Source organism: Sminthopsis crassicaudata, chromosome 1 (genome assembly GCF_048593235.1).
Source record: "Sminthopsis crassicaudata isolate SCR6 chromosome 1, ASM4859323v1, whole genome shotgun sequence".
Classification (NCBI taxonomy): domain Eukaryota; kingdom Metazoa; phylum Chordata; class Mammalia; order Dasyuromorphia; family Dasyuridae; genus Sminthopsis; species Sminthopsis crassicaudata.
In genome coordinates this window covers 423,626,575-423,645,664 of record NC_133617.1, presented here as the reverse complement: position 1 = coordinate 423,645,664, position 19,090 = coordinate 423,626,575, and the positions used below count along the sequence as shown (strand labels likewise).

Genomic DNA, 19,090 nt, shown 5'->3' with positions numbered 1-19,090 from the left:
CACTATATTTTGCCATTGTTTTCAAAGTTGTTTCTTAGTTATTAGTTCTTCTAAGGTGATATGATCTATGGAAGTTTGTGGCTATTGCTCTCCCAGCCTGTGCTCTAGTCTGTGAGTGACTACAAGCATTCTTTTCCACCCTGAAACTGTTACCAGGGTCCCCACTACCCTGTAGCCTCATGCTCTAGTGCGCTAGTTCTCTTCCTTCCCCTAGAACTTTCATCCAGCACTATATATGAGCAATGGAAGAGAGACCTACTCTTTTTGAGCAATTCCCTGATCCCCTTACTATCTGCTAGCTGAGTTCTTCAGAGACTACTACCATTTGATCCAATCACCTCCAAGGCCTGGTGAGAATGCTGTCTGCACTAGACTGTGCTCCATTGTCACCCCAGTAAGACAGACATTTAATTCGAACCTTCTAAGTTGTCTTGGACTAAAAAATTGTTTCATCCCTATCCTTTTGTTGGTTTTGCCACTCTAAAATATATTTTGAGCCATTATTTAAAAGTTGTTTGAAGGGGAATTTGGGAGAGCTCTAGCTAGTCCTTGCATCTACCCTGCCATCATTCCAGCACACATCCAGAATTGTTTCCTCCTAATTTGGTTCCCATACTTCTTTCTCCTCTTGTGAGGTAGGTGTCACATAATACCTGCCATAAGGTTGGACTTGAAGGAAAGATCTTAAACCAAAGCATCTTAAACTGTGGGTCATTAGTTCAGATGGGGGTCACATTACTGAATGTAAGGGTCATGAAATTAGGATTTATTATCAGCAAATGTTTGACTTGTATGTATATTTTATGTACTATATGCCCAGGATAACATAAAAATTTCTCAGGCAGAAAAGAGATCACAATGGGATCCTGCCTTAAACAGTCTAACAATGTAATTCCTTCAATAGACCTCTTGAATTCTACCTGGATTCATTTCTCAATGAAGAGCATATTCCAAACCTCATATTCTCCCTCATTCCAGTGCTGGTAAATTTACAAAATTCCATTCCCATTTTTCAATTGACCATTACCTTACTCTCAATAACTTCAACCTTATTCCAGCAATATCCCACTGAAGATATATGTCTGTCCCTTTCATTTTGCTTCTAGAACATCCACTCCTTAACTAACCACCTTGTTTTCATCTTAAACTTTTTTCCTTTTTAGACATCTGGAAGTCACTGAGATATAATTTCTTAATGATATTTCAATGAGATCTAGCTGCCTCTTAATAGCACTGTTTCCTTTTCTAGCCTTTCTTGTATTGATCATTTTCTATCATATCCTAACTCTTGCTCCTCATTGTCACTTCTACTCTCTACCTTTGTTACCACCATCCAAGAACCCTTTCTCCTTTTAATTGCACGTTATTCATATATAACTCAATCCAGCTCCAAAGACATTATTTACCTTACTTCCAGGATATTCTCCTTCCTTCTTCATTGAGTTCAATACTCAGGTTACAATATTTTTTTTCATTTTTATTCCTGACATTTTACTTGATTTTTTTTTATTGATGCTCTCTCAGCTATCCTAACTTCTCATTCCTCAGTTTTCTCTGCTTTCATGAGCTACTCCTCCACTCTACCTCAGCTACACACAGTAATGGTCATACCCTTGATATAGTCATCATTTATTTCCATGTTCATGAACTCTGAAATCTCTTTATCTGATTATGATCTTTAATCATTCAGTGCTTCCCTAAGCCTTACTCTATTCTTCATCCTCACCTTGACCTCCAATTCCTCTACCCCTCAGTTCTTTCTGGGTCTTCATCCCTGCACTGACTTTACTAAGATCTACTCTAAGCAATCTAGACCCTTAATGCTATGTCTGACACACCTTGTCAAAACCTATTATGGATTATCTCAACATCTACCTTCTTCATTTCTTTTTATGTGTTGCTTAATAGACCTGAAGGAAAATACAAAATTGCACTAATTGGACCAACAACAAATTTTTTATCTAATTTCAAAGGTTATTATTTGATTGTTGAACAACTAAATTAATGTCCTTATCCTTATCTCTCTTCAATCCTCCCCTGGCATCCATCTTCATCCATTCCCTCATCTAAGGATCATCATCAAAAAAATTGAGGCCATTGAACAAGAGCTCTCCCTTCTCCCCTACTCCTTACTTCACATCACTCATATATTTTCACTCTCATCTTTCTTTCCTTCCAAACTTATATAAAATGGTAGCTCTTACCTTTGCTGAGACCTTGATCCCATACTCTCCAAAGTTTTCTGGGAGATTCTCTTCTCCCCTCCCTCCCTCCTTCTCTATGTCTGTCTCTGTCTCTCTCTGTGTGTGTTTCTCTCTTGTGTCTCTCTATCATACTCTGTGTGTGTGTGTGTCTCTGTTTCTCTCTCACTCTCTGTCTCTCTCTCATGTCTATAAAGACAGTCATTTCTCCTCCAGTTCACTTGATCACAACATCCCCACTTGCTAGCAAAGTATATCTGTCTTCTCTCTCCCCTGAATCTAAGAAACTAGACTAGGCTTCTTACCTAAAATTCATCTTCTCTCACTCTCTTGTAAACCTTCTGCAATCTAGATTCCTATCTAAACAAAAACAATGTTCTCCAAAGTTACCACTTCATTGTCACATGTAATAGTCTTTTCTCAATCCTCATTCTTCTGACACAGTTGACCACTTTTTTCTACTAGATACTTTCTCCTCCCTGTGCTTAGTGACCACTCTCTCTTGATTGTCCCGCTTATGTAACAATACCTTCTTGGTCTCTTCTTCTATATATTCATACATGTCACACTAACTGTTTCCCAAAGCTTTCTTCTAGACCCACTTCTGTTCTTCCTCTATACTATCTCACTTTGTAATTTCTCCCTCTATCACAAGAGTAGAGAATCTTTTATCTTCCAAGGGTCATCTGAATATTTATAACATCATTCATAAGTCATACAAAAGTACTAACTTATAGAACTCAAACAGTGGGAGGCTGTGGTACCTAGCTTTCGGCTCATCATTACTTGTGCCCACCTTAGCAAATGGTTTTGTGAGCCTCATACAACTTGCAAGCAAGACATTTCCCACCCCTGTTACATACTATAATACTTGATAATTTCATAAACTTTTCTGAATTCAATTAAATCTTTGCAAATGATTCCAGATCTATTTACCCAGTTCTATATTTTCATAGGCATCTCAAACTTATCATGTTCAAAACAAAATTCATTGTCTGTCCCTCAAAAGTCTTCCCTCTTCTGGGGGTGGGAACAGGGAATCACTCTGCTAATAGCCTCATTCTTCCAGTTACCTAAGTTTCTAATCTTTTATCTTCAACTCTCACTAACTCCACTACCTAGACTGTAGCCAAATCTTGTAACTTCTACCTTTACAATTTATCTTATATTTTTTGCTTCTCTCCATTTACATTCATCACCTTGTACTTGAACTATTGTAATACTGAACTACTGTAATAGTCTTTCTGGTTTATCTCTCAACCTCAAGTTTCTCCTCTATTCACTACCAAAGAGATTTTCCTAAAGTACAGGTCTGATGACATCCTCCTTCTCCCTCTTCAAAAAAATTCTAATAACTCCTTATTACCTACAGATTGAATAGAGAGGCCTGTTTAGACATTTAAATTTCTTCTTAACCTTACCTCTTTTACCTTTCTAGCTATACTTATACTTACCTTACAATACAGCTATATTGGCTTATTTGTTGTTCCTATCATTTTACTCCATCTCACATTTTTATACTTTTGTATTCCCATTCCTCATGCCTAGAATGTTCTCCATCCTCATCTTCACCTCTTAGTTTTCCTTCTTTCTTTCCATTGTCAACTCAAATCATATCTCCCAAAAGATGTCTCTCCTGCTCTCCACCTCCAGTTGCTAATGCCTTATCCTTTGAGATTGCCTTCCTTCTACTTTGAATGTATCTTATAGTACCTAGTGCTTTACATGTTGTCACACCCACTGGAAGATAAATTCCTCAGGGGCAGGTACTTTTTTGTCTTCTTTTGCATTCCCAATACTTAGCATAATACCTAGAACATAATAAGTTTTTAATAAAGGCATGTGAACTGAATGCTGTATGGTTCTCTTGCCTAAGAACCTATCCTGATTGAAGTGAATGGCATTGATTTTCCTCCACAGCTGCATCTTGGTAGAAAATGAATGCTGAGAGACACTAGACCTTACCTGGCTTTTCATCTGTACTTACAAAGGCTTCTCTATTATGAGGCTTGAGTTCCATTTTGGGGACCAAGTATTACCTCTGATATTTTACAGCTTACCCATGGTTCCTTTCAGATCTCCATACTTAGAAACATAGCATACCATGCCCCCCACCTTAACCAGTTAGATTTAAGGAATTCATAAATGACTGGGTGTTTAGGAGAGACAAACAAAGAAGGGCAGGAATTTCTTTTGCTCAAGTGTGAGTAATCTGACGACTTCATGCTGAGGCTGAATAGAAAGGGAAAAGGTCACCTCCTCTGCTGAGCAGCTACACAAATACATGGTTCTCAGCAGCCTACTCAGTGACCCACATGCTAATGGTCAGATGTATATGTCAGCTCCACATCAGGTATACCTGCCAGGAGAACTATACAAGAAGCTTCATAGTATTCAGAACAAAAGAAAAGAAAAGAAAAAAAGAAAATTAAATGTACCATCTGTTATTAACAAGTTCTTTTGATCCAGTCGTTTAAATATTCATGCAGACATTACCAAAAATGGGGAGGGGAGTACTACTTTCAATAACCCAAGTTCGGTGTATGCTTGTGGAATTATCTTTCTCTTTCCTTCTTCATTCAGATTCTTTGCCCCGGTGACAGATTAAAGGCTAACAGACTCAGTAAGAACCTGGTTCTAAAGGTTGGTTCCCATCAAGCATTTTTTAGGAACTTGCCTCACAGAAATTCAATAAAGAATCAGTAAACTGGGGCAGATAGGTGGTGCAGTGGATAGAGTATCAGCCCTGAAATCAGGAAGACCTGAGTTCAAATGTGGCCTCAGACACTTAACACTTCCTAACTGTGTGACCCTGGGCAAGTCACTTAACCCCAATTGCCTCAGGGGAAAAAAAAATCAGTAAACCACCTTTCCCATCCCTTTCAGTGAGTACTGCCTTTTCAATGAGTGCTGTTTTGTAGGACAGAGTAAAACACAGTGCATTCAGCACCATGGACAGCAAAGTCCATTTCTGAAGAAGTGGCTCAGTAACTATTGGCATAGGATAAATAAGCTATGCCTTCCCTGACCCACTGCATCACTACTTCTGAAATGCTTGTCCTAGACAACCTCCAAAGCAAGTTTTAATTCAATATCTTCTATAGTGATTCCCCTATAGGTTATCAAATGACAATACAAATATTCTTCCTTCTATGTAAGCTACAAACCTATGTATTTTGTCTCAGTAGAGAATCTTGGCGAGGGATGGAGGAAAGGAAAGAATCACTGGGATACATTTTGCACCAAAGGTTCCTCTATGCTTCCAAGTACTGTGGTAGTTCAGATCAGAATATGGAGCACAAAAATGTTAAGCATTCAGATTCAAGGTAAAAAACACAAACTAGAAAAAAGCTTGTCAGGACCAGGCATGCTTTCCTCCTCTCCACTGATCACAGAGATAGTTATAATCTAAAGGTCCATTCAAGAAGGAATTTGCCCTAGATCCTTCAGACATCCTTAACCTAACCCCAGATTTAGCAATCTGCAAAATCTGTGTCTTAGGATAGAGGATAATTAAAAGTAGAGGAATCTTGCTCTTAAAAGCATACACGTAGACTATGGAAAGAAGATTTGTAATGACTTTGCCACCATCAGCAACAACAATAATGTACACATACATACATATGCACTTACATACCCACATACACACAGACATACAGACATAATCTCTATCTAAACCCCAATTTTTCCATAAAATTCCATGTCAAGGCAGAAAACTTCCAGGGGATAAAGGTAGCAATAGTAAATTTTTAACCCACAGAATTTGAGTCTTTTAAGTTAAAAAGTATAAATCTAGTTCCAGCATCCCTATATATTTCTTAAAGATTCTAAAATTGCTAAAGTAAGAAATGGATCTAGTGTCATCCTAAAACAACCTTGGTAATTAAAAAAAATGCAAAGGAGCTCACTTTCCCTAAGTAATCTAAAATATCTAACATGTATAATATAACTTTCTTTCCAGTTAAGAGATAAAACTTCTGCTTCTCTTTCAGCTCAAGGCTCCTCCACTTCTTCCTTTTCCATTCCTGGCTTTCAGAAAGTGGGTGAACTTCCTACTCATTCCCATCCAAAGTGCTACCTCCCATAGAACTTATTTCACAATTTACATTAGAACATGAACAGGAATTATATATTGTGCTGGTTTTCTTCGCACTCCACTGAACTATCTCAGGAATTGCAAAAAATCATAAAGAATTAGACCTCTTGTACTCTGATGACTCCAGTATTTCATTTTCTCAAGAAATTTTTACTTAATCAAAGAAAAAGAATTTTTAGGAGTTAGAAATTAAAACCATGTAATCATAATCTTAGACCCTTGGCAGGGGCCACCTTGTCACTTTACAGACAAAGTATCAAGGCCCAGAGAGGGAAAGTAATGATAATGCTAGCATTTGTATGATATTCTAAAGTTTTCCAAGTGTTTTACAAATGTTATCTTATTTGAAGTGACTTGTAATAGGTCACATAGTAGAAAATGAGAGAGGAAGGCTTAAAGTTGGATTTCTGACTTTAAACCATTGCTTTTCTTAGAGTACCAGGCTGACAACCAAGTAGTAATAGAACTAGCATTTGATTTTTGATGTTTTTAATTACCCAATTTATTAAGTTACCAAATAATTCCAGGATTTATCAAAGAGCTGACATAGAGCAGACACTTAATAAATACTATTTGACTGACAATCAGTATTTCTGTTCAGAAGAGATATCAGAAAAAAATGTCTCAGTGGATGGTATACAAGCCCTTGTGAATCCAAGAATTCCAATGTTGGTATTAGTCTGAAATCTCTATATTGGCAAGACCATACAATCAAATAAAAGAGAATAGTTTTCTGCTCTTTCCAAGTATGATGAGTAAAACTATATTAAGCAATGATTGTTCTGCATGCCAACATTATTCCTGAGATTCTGGGCAAAAGCAAAAATGAAAGAAAATGAGAATTTTTTTGATGATTTGGAAGAAACTAAGTTCTATCTAGAAATGTCCTGAAGCCTATGTATAAGGTCTGAATCTTTATAGCTCATCAACAATTCAATTCAATATGTTAGATACTACAGGCAAAATAGTTTGAAAGAAGAGCAACCTGAATTACACAAATGATTGTCTTCATTTTTTTTTGATGGTCTCCAGAGACCAGAACCAAGAATGTGGCAAAGAATCAGACTTCAGCTTGATAGAAGTGAATCTTCCTAATGATTAAGACTATACAAAAGTGGAATAGGCTGACATTGGAAAGAATATCTTCTCCCTCATCAGAGGTCTCAAAACAAATACTGGATAGCCCCTTGTTCAATATATTAGTTTCTTATTCAAGTGCAGGCTAAGTCAATCATCTGTTGAAGAATAATTACTGACTGTCTACACTGATCAAATTAACTATACAGTTTCTTAACCCTTTATAGCTTATTTACGGCATCAGGAAAAGAAGCTACAAAGAAATAATTAAAAAGTGTAAAGAGAAGGGAAGCAATTTTGAATAAATATAAGACTTAGCAATTTAAAAGATAAGATTAAGACATAAATCACAGAATTTCCAAGCTACAATTTACCTTAGAGTTTCTACTCTAACTGTCTCCTTTTGCAGATGAGAAAATTGAGGCTAAGGAAGGTTAAGTGACTTGACCATGGTCACATAGCTATTAAGTCCATATAAGCCCTGCTTAGATCATACCAAGAGAATGACTATACAAATGGGAGTCATGTTTAGGATTAGAATACAAGTGCCGGCCAATTAAAGTAATCCACCAAAGAAATAAATGAAAAATGTCCTTTGTTTGCCAATAGCTTAATGGGATTTTCTTCTTTAAATAATCTCATTACCAAAATGCAATTCATTTACCCATTCCTAAGAGGTTAAATACTGACACTGTGATCCAATTCATTATGATTCTATCTTTTACAACATGTCATTGGGCTAGATATAGCATACAAAAGAACTCAACTAACAGTTATAGAGAAGATGAGAAATGAAGGAAGAGAAAGTAGGAAAGAAAATCATTTCTAAAGAAAGGAAAAGTTTGTTTTAAGCATTATATTTCTAGAGTAACTGAGTTTCTGGCATCTAACATTGTTCTCTACTGCACCCTAAGAAGCATTCTACGACCTCTCCCTAGCCTAGCAAACTTCCAAAAAATAGACTTCTAGAGAAGTCTGAGTAAAAGCAACAACTAGCTTGAATGCTTTGGTGGCCCCAACTACTGAAAATAATCACTGCAATCTAGATGTGTGTGCTACTATCAAGAAGATACCAAAACAACAGCTGTAATACAGTGCTATTCTGGGACTGAGTCTATGTCAGGTCAGTTATGATGTTGCCTATCAGAAGAGGACAGCCTGATTGCTGCCTAAATGGATTCAGGAAGGAAGAAGGTGAAGTCTCCTGAACAGCACTTCATTATGTACTAATCAAAATTTTAAGACACACTCACTCAGGCAAATGGTTAAAAATAACAATCTTGGGAAACAAACAGGCTACCCCATTGTTTACATGAACCTCTTGAGACAGGGAATTCCTCCAAAGAAAGCAATAGAGTCTGATAAGCCCTGATCTTTTCAACTCAAGCATCTGAATTCAGAATTATAAGGTCAGGGAGGTGCCCTGGAAATAAAATAACCACTAGTTTCTGCTGGCACATACACAGTACAGGGTCCAACAATTGGCTATGAACCATGAGTGCACACACACATTCAGGTGTATACACAGATATGTATACAAATCTCTCTTCCTCTCTTCTTCTTCTTCTTCTTCTTCTTCTTCTTCTTCTTCTTCTTCTTCTTCTTCTTCTTCTTCTTCTTCTTCTTCTTCTTCTTCTTCTTCTTCTTCTTCTTCTTCTTCTCCTCTCTGTCTCTCTCTCTCTCTTTCTTTCTCTCTCTCTTCTCTCTCTCTCTCTCTCTCTCTCTCTCTCTCTCTCTCTCTCTCTCTCTGTCTCTGTCTCTGTCTCTGTCTCTTTCTCTCTCTGTGTGTGTGTCTCTCTCTTCTCTCTCTCTCTGTCTCTGTCTCTGTCTCTGTCTCTCTCTCTCTCTCTCTCTCTCTGTCTCTGTCTCTGTCTCTTTCTCTCTCTCTCTCTGTGTCTCTCTCTCTCTGTCTCTCTCTGTTTCTCTCTCTCTCTCTCTCTCTCTCTCTCTCTCTCTCTCTCTCTCTCCCCCCCTCTGTCTCTTTGTGTGTGTGCTTTCTCTGTCACTCTTGTCTCTGTCTTTCCCTATCTCTCTTCCTCTCTCTTCTCCTCTCCCTCTCCCTCCCCCCCTCTTTTTCTCTCTCTTTCTCCTCTCTCTCCTGTCTCTCTGTGTCTTCTCCTCTTTCTTCTTTCTTCCCTCTATCCCTCTCTGTCTGTCATTCTCTGTCTTTGTCTCTCTGTCTCTTTCTGTTGCTATCTCTATCCCTCTTTTCTCTCTTCCTTCCTCCTTCCTCCCTCTATTTCTGTCTCTGTCTGTGTCTCTGTCTCTCTGTGTGTCTCTGTCTCTGCCTCTGTCTCTTCTCTCTCTGTCTCTTTTTATCTCTGTCTGTGTGTGTCTGTCTCTGTCTGTCTCTCCCTCTCTCTGTCTCTTTCTCTGTCTCTCTCTTTCTCCCTCTCCCCTTCCAAGCTCTGAGATTATACTTAGAAGGTGTGCCAAAAAACTTCACCTCCCTGTACCTTGAATGGGGAGTGAAAGCACATCTTGGTCAGAATTCACCTGCCACCTTTCTGAACTCTTCATGTTGTTTGTCTCAACATGAGGACAGCAGTCCTGGAAAATCCAGGGGGCTTAAAGGCAGCTCCGCTAGTCAATACTTCCCACGGAGGGGCATTTCCGAAAAGGTTTTTGCCAGTTAACCCCTTGTGTCTGGCTAGTTCTGCCACCACCGCCACCTCCAAGCATCTAACACAAACACGACCATTGTCGGGTGGGAGTTCTCACTACAGCAGCAGTCCGTTAAAGATTAGAAAACAGCCCTCTCCAGGAGGGGGGGTAGGATAGTGGAGTCAACACCAAGAGGTTTGCTCGGATCAGGCCATTTAGCCATCCCCACCCAGTCTCCCCTCTCTCCAGCTACCACTGGGACGCAGAGCTTTCCATGCAACTACAAATTAAAACGAGCCTCGGGTACAAGTAGGAAGGTACTCCTTAAAAAGTCAGGTCTAAAGCAGAAAAGGACTTATCATCAGTGAGCCAAACCCTCCACACTTCCACTTTCTCCAGGATCGCAGCTAGTCTTGCCATGTCCCACCCACACTTCCAGTGCCCTGTTACCAACTTCACAATGACCACTGACTCCGAGCGCCCTCTGTCCCTTCCCCCGCCCTTCCCACCACTTCTCACTTACACTTCTGCCTTCACCACCTGTCTGGGTCCCGGTGTCTTCCCTGCCCAGACCCGGCGTGTCTTCTCCCTCCTCCTTCCCGCCGTCTCCTTCCTTCCCTAGCTTCAGCCTCTTCCCCTCCGGGGGGGTATCATCCTCTTCTCTCCTCATCTTGCCATCCCTGCCTCGCTGCTTCCCCGAGTCTTCCGGGGTCCCACAAGGGCTGGCCATGGCTTGGAAATGTCCTGCACTTAAAAAAAAATTCTGCCCTGATGAAGCAGCCGTTCCGTAGGAGACCGGGTTCTGGGAGCTCGCGCTGTGTGTCCTGCCTTCTTTCAGATAGTGCTGGGATTTCAGGAGCCCTCGACGGGCTCACCCATGGACCACTCGCATTTCTCTGCCGCCCTCTGCTGGGCCCTTAGCCACACATGCAGCCCTTCTTGAACAAGCTTCATCTGTTCTTAGCGGTCCTTAATAAAGGCAATAATCCTCTCCATACTGATTGCCTGCAGATTCCTGCCGCTGCTCATTTTGACAAAAATCCCTCCTCCTTCTACCCTCCCTCCCTCCATCCCATGCTAGTCACTGACTTTCTTCCAAGACAGCCCACTCAGAGGACGGGGACCAAGAGCAGGGAGATGCTGGCAGAAAAGGAGCTAGGTCCCGTTTCTCTCCTCACCTGGGGGTATTTCTGCCTACAACATTTGCTCCTGGAAGAGAATCTTTTTGTCTTTTGTATAACTATTCCTTTTGCCAGTTCTCTGCCCGGGAAGTTGTGGGTGCTTGGTAAACATGAAAGTATAATTCACCACTGATGATGACTGCCTTGCTGCAAAGAAAAGGTCCCTGCTTCCCATGGAGAGCTGGGCTGCTCTCATAGACCTAAGAGAGGGAGGACTGTGCTGCTTCTAAGATGCACATGAGCTTTTCCCACAATGTATCCAGGAGGAAGAGAGAATATGTCTGAAAGGACTGAGTCACACACTGTACGTACAGAGCCTCCTCTTTGTTTCTCTATATGTGCCGAGTTAATCACTCAATAGCTATTAATAAACATGTACTTCTTACAAGGTCCTATAATAATCATGGAAAAAAAGGCACAGAGATCAATGTGACCCAAACCTGCCCTCAAGGAGCTTATAATCTAATAGGAAAACAGATCTATAGAGTGTTTTATAATGACCAAGAGCTCTTATATATCACCTCATTTATTCTGCATAGCAATCTTGTAAGATAAGTGCTACAAGCATTATTTCATCTTCACTTTAGCAGATTCAGAGACATTAGGTGACTTTTCCAAAGCCACACAGCTAGGAAACGGTTGGCAAGAGCCAGGACTAGAAACCATGTCATCAGATTCTAAGTTTAGTAGTGCTCACTTCTTTATATCATACTGGCTCAAGTTAGATTTGGACAGGATGGAGGGAGAGATAGAGGAGGAGTGGTTGTGAGGTTATTTGGTAACAGGCAAACTTTCTGGGGGCTGAACAATTTATTTTATGCTTTACTCTAACCACCCAAGCAAGATAGGTGCTAAGAATTCCCACCAGGAAAGCCCAAGCCAATCCAGCCCATAAAAACCATGGATGCAGAGATTAGTGTGGATGTTATCAGAGTTGTCTAAAGAGAAACGTTTGGTGAGCAGAAAGCATCATTGGGGAGAGCTTCAAGATTAAAGATCATCCAATTAGTTACCAAGTCTTATCACTTCTGCCTCCACAACATGAACTAACTTTTTTAAAAAGTACTTTGATAATTATATATCAATAAAATTGATTTCCTTTGTATTCAACATTGTTTATGTTTTGCATTTTAAAGCTATATCATAATCTTCACCAGACTGCCGATGGGAGACATTAACACACAGACGAACAAACAAAAAGACTGAGTCTCTGCTAGCCCAACCAGCCTAGTTATTCTTCCTTGTATACAACATGCCATTCCCTGTCTCCATGCCTTTGCACCGGCTGTTCCCATGCCCCAAGTGCCACCTCTTATATGAAGCCTTTTCCTGATCTGCAATTGTTAGCACTTCCCCTAAAAAAAATTTCTACTTTCTTTTCATAAAGCATGGATTTAATTATATGTATACAAGTTGTCCTCCACCTTCATCCTGCCCTAGTAAAATATTAGCTCCTAGAAAGAAAAGAATTATTTTCATTTTTGTCTCCTATCCTTAGGACCAAGAACAGTGCTTGACATATCATGTCTAATAAATGCTTGTTGAATAGAACCAAATCAAATATGAATGTCAGGCTTCCCAACATATATGTGCATTCTTTATTTCTTTGCTCCCAGAGCCACATGTTCCTGAGGTTCCCTCTCAGTTTGCACCTAGGAAAAAGAAATGAGCTTTGATTATGGTGTTGGGGTCTTCAGTCTAACTTTGGGAAAAAAGGAAGAAAAGCAGTATATAGACATGGAAGTAGCAATAACAACACCACAAAAACAGCAGCAACAAATGGCATTTATACAGTGTCTTCTATGTGTCTAAGTGCTTTACAAATATTATCCCAGTTGATTCTCACAACAACCTTGGGAGGTGGGTACTATTATTACCCCCATTATATAGGTGAGGAAACTGAGGCAATCAGAGGTTAACTTGGCCAAAGTCACACAGCTAGTAAGTATCTTACACTAAATATGAATTCAGGTATTCCTCACTCAAGATCAAGTCTCTGTCTACAATCTAGCTGCTTCACAAAGGAGAAGTGATGAGAAAGCCTAGAGAGTCAACATTCTAACCAATTTGTTTATATCATTTTAGGCCTGATGGAGAATTGAGTAACAACTAATACAAACTTTCATGAGCTGCTTTAAGACTCTCATACAAATGTTTGGTGACTGAAAAACACACAAAAAAATGAGCAACTTGAATGAACAGAGAAATGCAAGTTCATTTTTGAGGCTGCTGAGTCCATGAGATTTGTCATTCCTCAAAGTTCAGATATAATCTGTGATGCCCAATGACTGGGTTAAATGTGCAGGGGCCCAGTCACTGCTGATCCCTTCTCCACCAAAAGAGGGCATTAAGAGGTTATATACAGAACCCTGGGTACACATGTTTCTGTTGCTCACTATGAAAGATGCTCAGGTCAAACCTCAAGCCCCCTACAGTATTAATAGCCTCTATTCTCAGTCCATTCTGCCCAGTGGACCCAAAAGAACCTATAATAAGCAATACATCAGGCCTATGTGCTCTTCAAACTATTACTTAACAATCCTATTTACTTGTCATCCAACAGCAGTGACTTCAAACTAGAAAAAAAAGCTTTCTCCTCCTGAAAACCACCAGCCACTCCAATGGCCCTTACTTATATCTTTTACCAGTTCATCTTTAAAGTGTGTGTTTGGCACCTGCAAATTATTTGGGGTTTCCCAACTCCTTATAACAAAAGTCATTAACCTTCTTTTCTGCCATGGACTCATTTGGGAATCTGCACTGAAGTCGCCATCTTCTTTCTCATAGTCATGTTATTAAGTTCAGCAAATAAAATGCATGAATTTATAAAGAAAACCAATCATATTGAATTAGTTATCAAAACAGGATCATAAATGAGACCTTTATTGGCTCTGCCATAGGTGCATAAGGACCTGTTCAAGATTTATTTTTGGTTTTACATTTACTCATTACTTCAACAAGATGCAAATATAATTATTCAGCATCATTATGTGCTGGGCCCAGAGATGGCATTTTTTTGGTTCTCTCTTTTAACTCTGCTATGTGATCAGAATCTCAGATTTTTACTTCATTTCAGGATAAAACTATTGCCAGTGTTTAATTCACTCTAAAAATTCATCCATAAGCCTCTTGAGGGTTCCCCAGTTTCTTCTTTCTTCATCATTTAAGCAACTTAGTTTAAAAGACATATGCCAGAGAACAGAGAGCAAATATACTAGATCTCAGCTTTATCTAAAACCAGTGTTGCCATTTCTTACTGAAGACTTGTTCCTCCACATAGGGATTTTTCTTGATTACCCAAATCACTCCTCCTCTTTTTCCTTCCTAAATGGACTCATGCTGTCCTGTATGGGTGTTGGTTCTGAGATGCTGGTTGCCACAAGATTCTTTTAATACACACATACCCTCTGACAACAAAGACTAATTCTTTCCCTCTCCCTGGCATGACTGCACCATAAATTGCAGAGTTGAGAGAGGATAGCATTAAAGAGAGCACCCACGCATAGTGTGTGATGTGAGAGAATGCTGGGGAAAGAAAGACAGAACCCTCCCCCACTGACAAGTTCCGCAGCTCTTTCTGCAACTGCAGGACTCTGTCCTAAATGGGCTCACATATAGGCAACAATGGAGAACATAGATTCAGGAGGCAGATAGATGTCACTTAGCCCAAACCTTTGCCTTTAATCAAAATCACAGCTAAACATTGAGAGGGGCTGTAATCTCTCCTGTATAACTTCATTATCTGCCACAGTCATTAGGGGGAAATTTTGGTTTTAGGGAAGTAGTACTTAACAGTTTTATGTAGTCAGTGTTTCTGCAATTTACTCTTTAGAGGATGATAAAATTATTTTGAAAGGTAATGGTTTAAAGGTCTCCAGAGAAGGATATTCTAAGGCTTGTTTTGTTCACTCATTCCAATATTTAATAAGCCTTATTCTTCCTTGTATTTAACCAAAATTCTTCGTACTGCAGAGATTTTCCATAACCAGTACAGGACAAAGCTATCTTAACCATTTAAATACAAGAAGAAAATCAGAATTCTATGAACATTCATACAGTGGGTATTTTTCATATCTTGCAAAGGGTCTCATTATTTTTCCTTTCATTTTTCTCTATGTTGAGGCATCGAAGGGCCAAACCAAGCACAAGAATTCAGATTCCTGAAGTAAGTGTCCTACACCCAGAAAGTGAAATTTGATACTGGTTAGTAAGAGATTCCCCACAAGGTATAATATGATGAGTTAATCTGTAAAATAACAATTTCCCAGTAGCCCCAGAAGAATTCTCAAGAGAAAAGGATCTAACCAGCAGATTACACTATGGGCCTAAGTAAGACCCATTTCTTCATACTTTATATTTCCCAACATGTCCACACCATCATGGTGTGGGTATTGCAAGAAAATTTAAAGAACAAAACCTGAAAGAGTCATGGGTGTCTCTGAGTAAATGTGCTAGGTAAAACAATATAATCACCCCCAAATACTTGTTCTAATTGACTACTTAGGTGTCCAAACTTAGTTTCCACAGTATATATAGAAATGGCGTACTAACTTGTTCCTGTTTTATTTATCACTGATCCACAGACCACAATTTATAACCAAATTCATAGACCACATTACTCCCAGGTGGAGTTCCTGACTTCCATTGCTGTACAATAGGCTCTAGGTTTTAGCACCATGGTCAGAGCAAAATCTTCTTTTCCTTATTGCATACATTACACATATAATTTCTAATAACTATATGTAAATTTCTAATGACTATGACTTATGTGTATATATGTATCTACATGAATATATATATATATACACACATACATGTATATGTATAATATAATTGTGTGTATATATCTCCCATCTACCCCCTTTCCCTCTGACAGCACAGCTTGAGCACACCTGTGGTGATGAGAAAACTATATCTTGGAGTGGGATATTTCAGTGACAGATACAGGGACCTGGTCCAGCTGGCAAAGGGAGCACAACTTGGGCTGGCACTAAGTACATGCACCACCTGGAGCTGTCTACCTTATTTTTTATATCTGATTGATTTAGGCACTGATCCCCAGGTCCCCTGAAGAAGAGAGTTGAATGATCCTGGAGGTCAATGCTGTATATCTTGTACCTAATTGACCCATTCATTTCTTTGTTTGCTATTTGTCCTTTGTTCTTGAAGAGAATCATGACATCCAGAAGATGATGTCATAACTTGCAAGTGAATTGCATTTAAGTGCTGAAAAGCTATGCAAAGTTGCCAGCCTCATTCTCTCTTCCAGAACCAGCAAGATATAGATCAGGACAATTAGAGATGGCCCTGATGCAGTGGGAGACCTTGGTCTTTTTAAGCTAAGATCTTTCCCAGGTTTTGGTTTAACTGAGGCAACACCCATTCAATGATTAAGGGTATATAAGAAATGAGAGAAAGAATGGCTTCTTTTATCTAGTTAAAGAAAAAACAATAATCATAATCATAACCTATCTGGGAGGGGAAGATCCTAAGTGTTTCTAGTCAAAACAGAAACAATTGCTCAGAGTAAATGAGTCATCAGGACCCAAACAATGACCCACCGTAGGATAATCAACGAAAAAGTGGAATCAAATACAGCTTCTAGACAAAACTCTAAATCTCAGGTAACAACTAACAATTAACAAGTTTAGAAGAATTCTAGGAAACAATGCAAAAGCTTCTTTCCTTAGGGATCTTTAAACCTGCCCCATCATGGTTATAAGAGAGAACATTGTGCACATGTACATATGTATACGTGCACATATAAATAATTGTGTGTGCATGTATATGTGTTATGAGAAACAATGGGAATGACATAGAAAATGCCCTAGACTTGAATCCTAGCATTTGAACTTGGATCTCCCTTCCACCATTTACTAATTGCAAGATTGTGAGCAAATCCCCAAACCTGACCCTCAGTTTACTTCATATATAAGATGGAAATAATACTATTTGTTCAAATTGCCTTACAGGATTGGTGTGAAAATCAAATATGTTAATATACGTGCTTTGTATATTATAACATTATAAAATGCTTTGTGGCTATAATATAAGCTATAAAGAAAGCAAAATGTTGACAAGAAGGAAACATTTATTAAGTGCCTACCATGTACCATGTGCTTTACTAAAATTATCTCATTTGATCTTCACAACATCTTCAAGAGGTCTATTGTTAACATTAATCGTCCTGACTCCTGGCCCAACAATTTATCCACTGCACTACCTAGCTGCATTTGTTGTTGTTATTGTTCAGTCATGTCTAACTCTTTGTGATTCTATTTGGGGTTTTCTTGACAAAAATATTAGTGTAGTTTTCCATGCCTTCTCCAGTTCATTTTACAAATTAAAAAACTGAGACAAATAGGGATAAATGATTTGCATAAGACACAAAACTAATATGTGTCTGAGGTCAGATTTGAACTGAAAGTCTCCAGGCCCGGCACTCTATCTATTGCACCATGAGATATTTCAGTTAGATGGTACACCAAAGAAACTGCATAGGTTATACAATTAACACCTTAAGGAATAGGTTGGGATGGTGAGTGCAGTTAGATTTAGGGAACAAAATGGACAAAAATAGAAACTTCAGAATGTAGAGAAGATATTCTCAACCCCTATCAGAGTGTTATATTGCTTAAAAGTACATGAAATGTGACAGATAGATGATACAGTAAATAGAGCACCAGTCCTGAAGACCAGAAGAACTGAATTCAAATGGGGCTTTGGACACCTGACAATTACTGGCTGAGTAACCCCAGGCAAATCACTTAACCCAAAAGTCTCACACACACACACAAAAAAAATTACATGGAATAATAAAGGATGGGGGGAGAGAGAGAGAAAGACAAAGAGAAGACAGAAAAAGAAAAAAAGAGTTCAAACCAATTAAAGTAAAGGAGGAAAATTCATTGAAGAAAAGTACCAGTAAGTAGAAAATAACCCAAAGTAGAGATTACTAAGATATGATTTCTTTATATGATCCAATTCCACTAATCTCTTTTATGAAGAGGATTGATCAATTGTTCTCAGTGTTCATAGCAACAAATAAGAGTAAATGGGCTTAAACTAAAGCAATAGCACACTTAGTGGTTTCTTTTTTCCAATAGAGGAAGGAGATGGGAAAGAGGAAGAAAAAAACATTTTATTCATTAAAATAATAAAATTATATTTGAACAATCAAGAGCTATTTGATTATGAGTGATACACAATAGGAAGCAATGTGATATAGTAGAAAGAAGTTTTAACTATAAACCCTAAAATAGAAATAAAAGGGTTCACTCAAGGAGCTTATAATCAATTAAGAACATAGGTATGCATAGAGCTTGAGCTGACTGTGCCTTCCACAAAAAGGTCAATGATAACACTTGCTACAGGATGTGGCAACTTACCAGCGTATACATGGCCAATGCACTGTTAGCTTATGTTCCTGACTAGAAGATAACTTCCTTGAAGGCATGGAGTACTTTATTCAGGTTTTAGACTTTCTGATCCAAGACTCTTTCTATCATATTCTCTTCCATCAGGGAAAGACCATAGGAATCTTTGCCCCCAAGTATCCTGATACATCCAGATCTATGCATGCCTTTGGTGGGAAAGATGAATGCAATACAAATAACTCTGCTACAAAATATGACAGAGATATAGAAGAAACATAGAAGATTCAAGGAAGGAGAGATTCCATTTTGTGTAGGGGATTGTGGCTTTATGAAGTAGTGGAAGCATGGAAGGGATTTCAACATGTAAAGATAAGAAGAAGAGGTTAGATTCTATTTAAAACATGAATGCTGGTTCAAGTAAGGCCATAGAGGCCAGAAAGAATGAGACTGGTCTGTGAGAATAATGAGTGGTCCTCCTTAGCCAGGTCATAGACTATATGAGTAGAAGGAATTCATTTAACAAACATTTAATAATAAACCTAATATGTGCAATGA

General features: G+C 38.8%; 1 protein-coding gene across 20 annotated transcripts in view; it reads right to left on the bottom strand.

The window, feature by feature from the left end:
* Positions 1–10,851, bottom strand: part of RBFOX1 (RNA binding fox-1 homolog 1) — a 2,692,248-nt gene extending 2,681,397 nt beyond the window's left edge. For 6 of the 20 annotated variants that reach the window (XM_074280470.1, XM_074280477.1, XM_074280480.1 and 3 more), the window contains exon 1: positions 10,502–10,845. In XM_074280470.1, the coding sequence (XP_074136571.1) occupies positions 10,502–10,708 (207 nt within the window). In that variant the 5' untranslated portion in view covers positions 10,709–10,845. Of the gene's footprint in view, positions 1–10,501 lie in introns of all 20 variants that reach the window. The other 14 variants (XM_074280476.1, XM_074280481.1, XM_074280461.1 and 11 more) reach the window with 7 other exon arrangements.
* Positions 10,852–19,090: the final 8,239 nt, after the last annotated feature.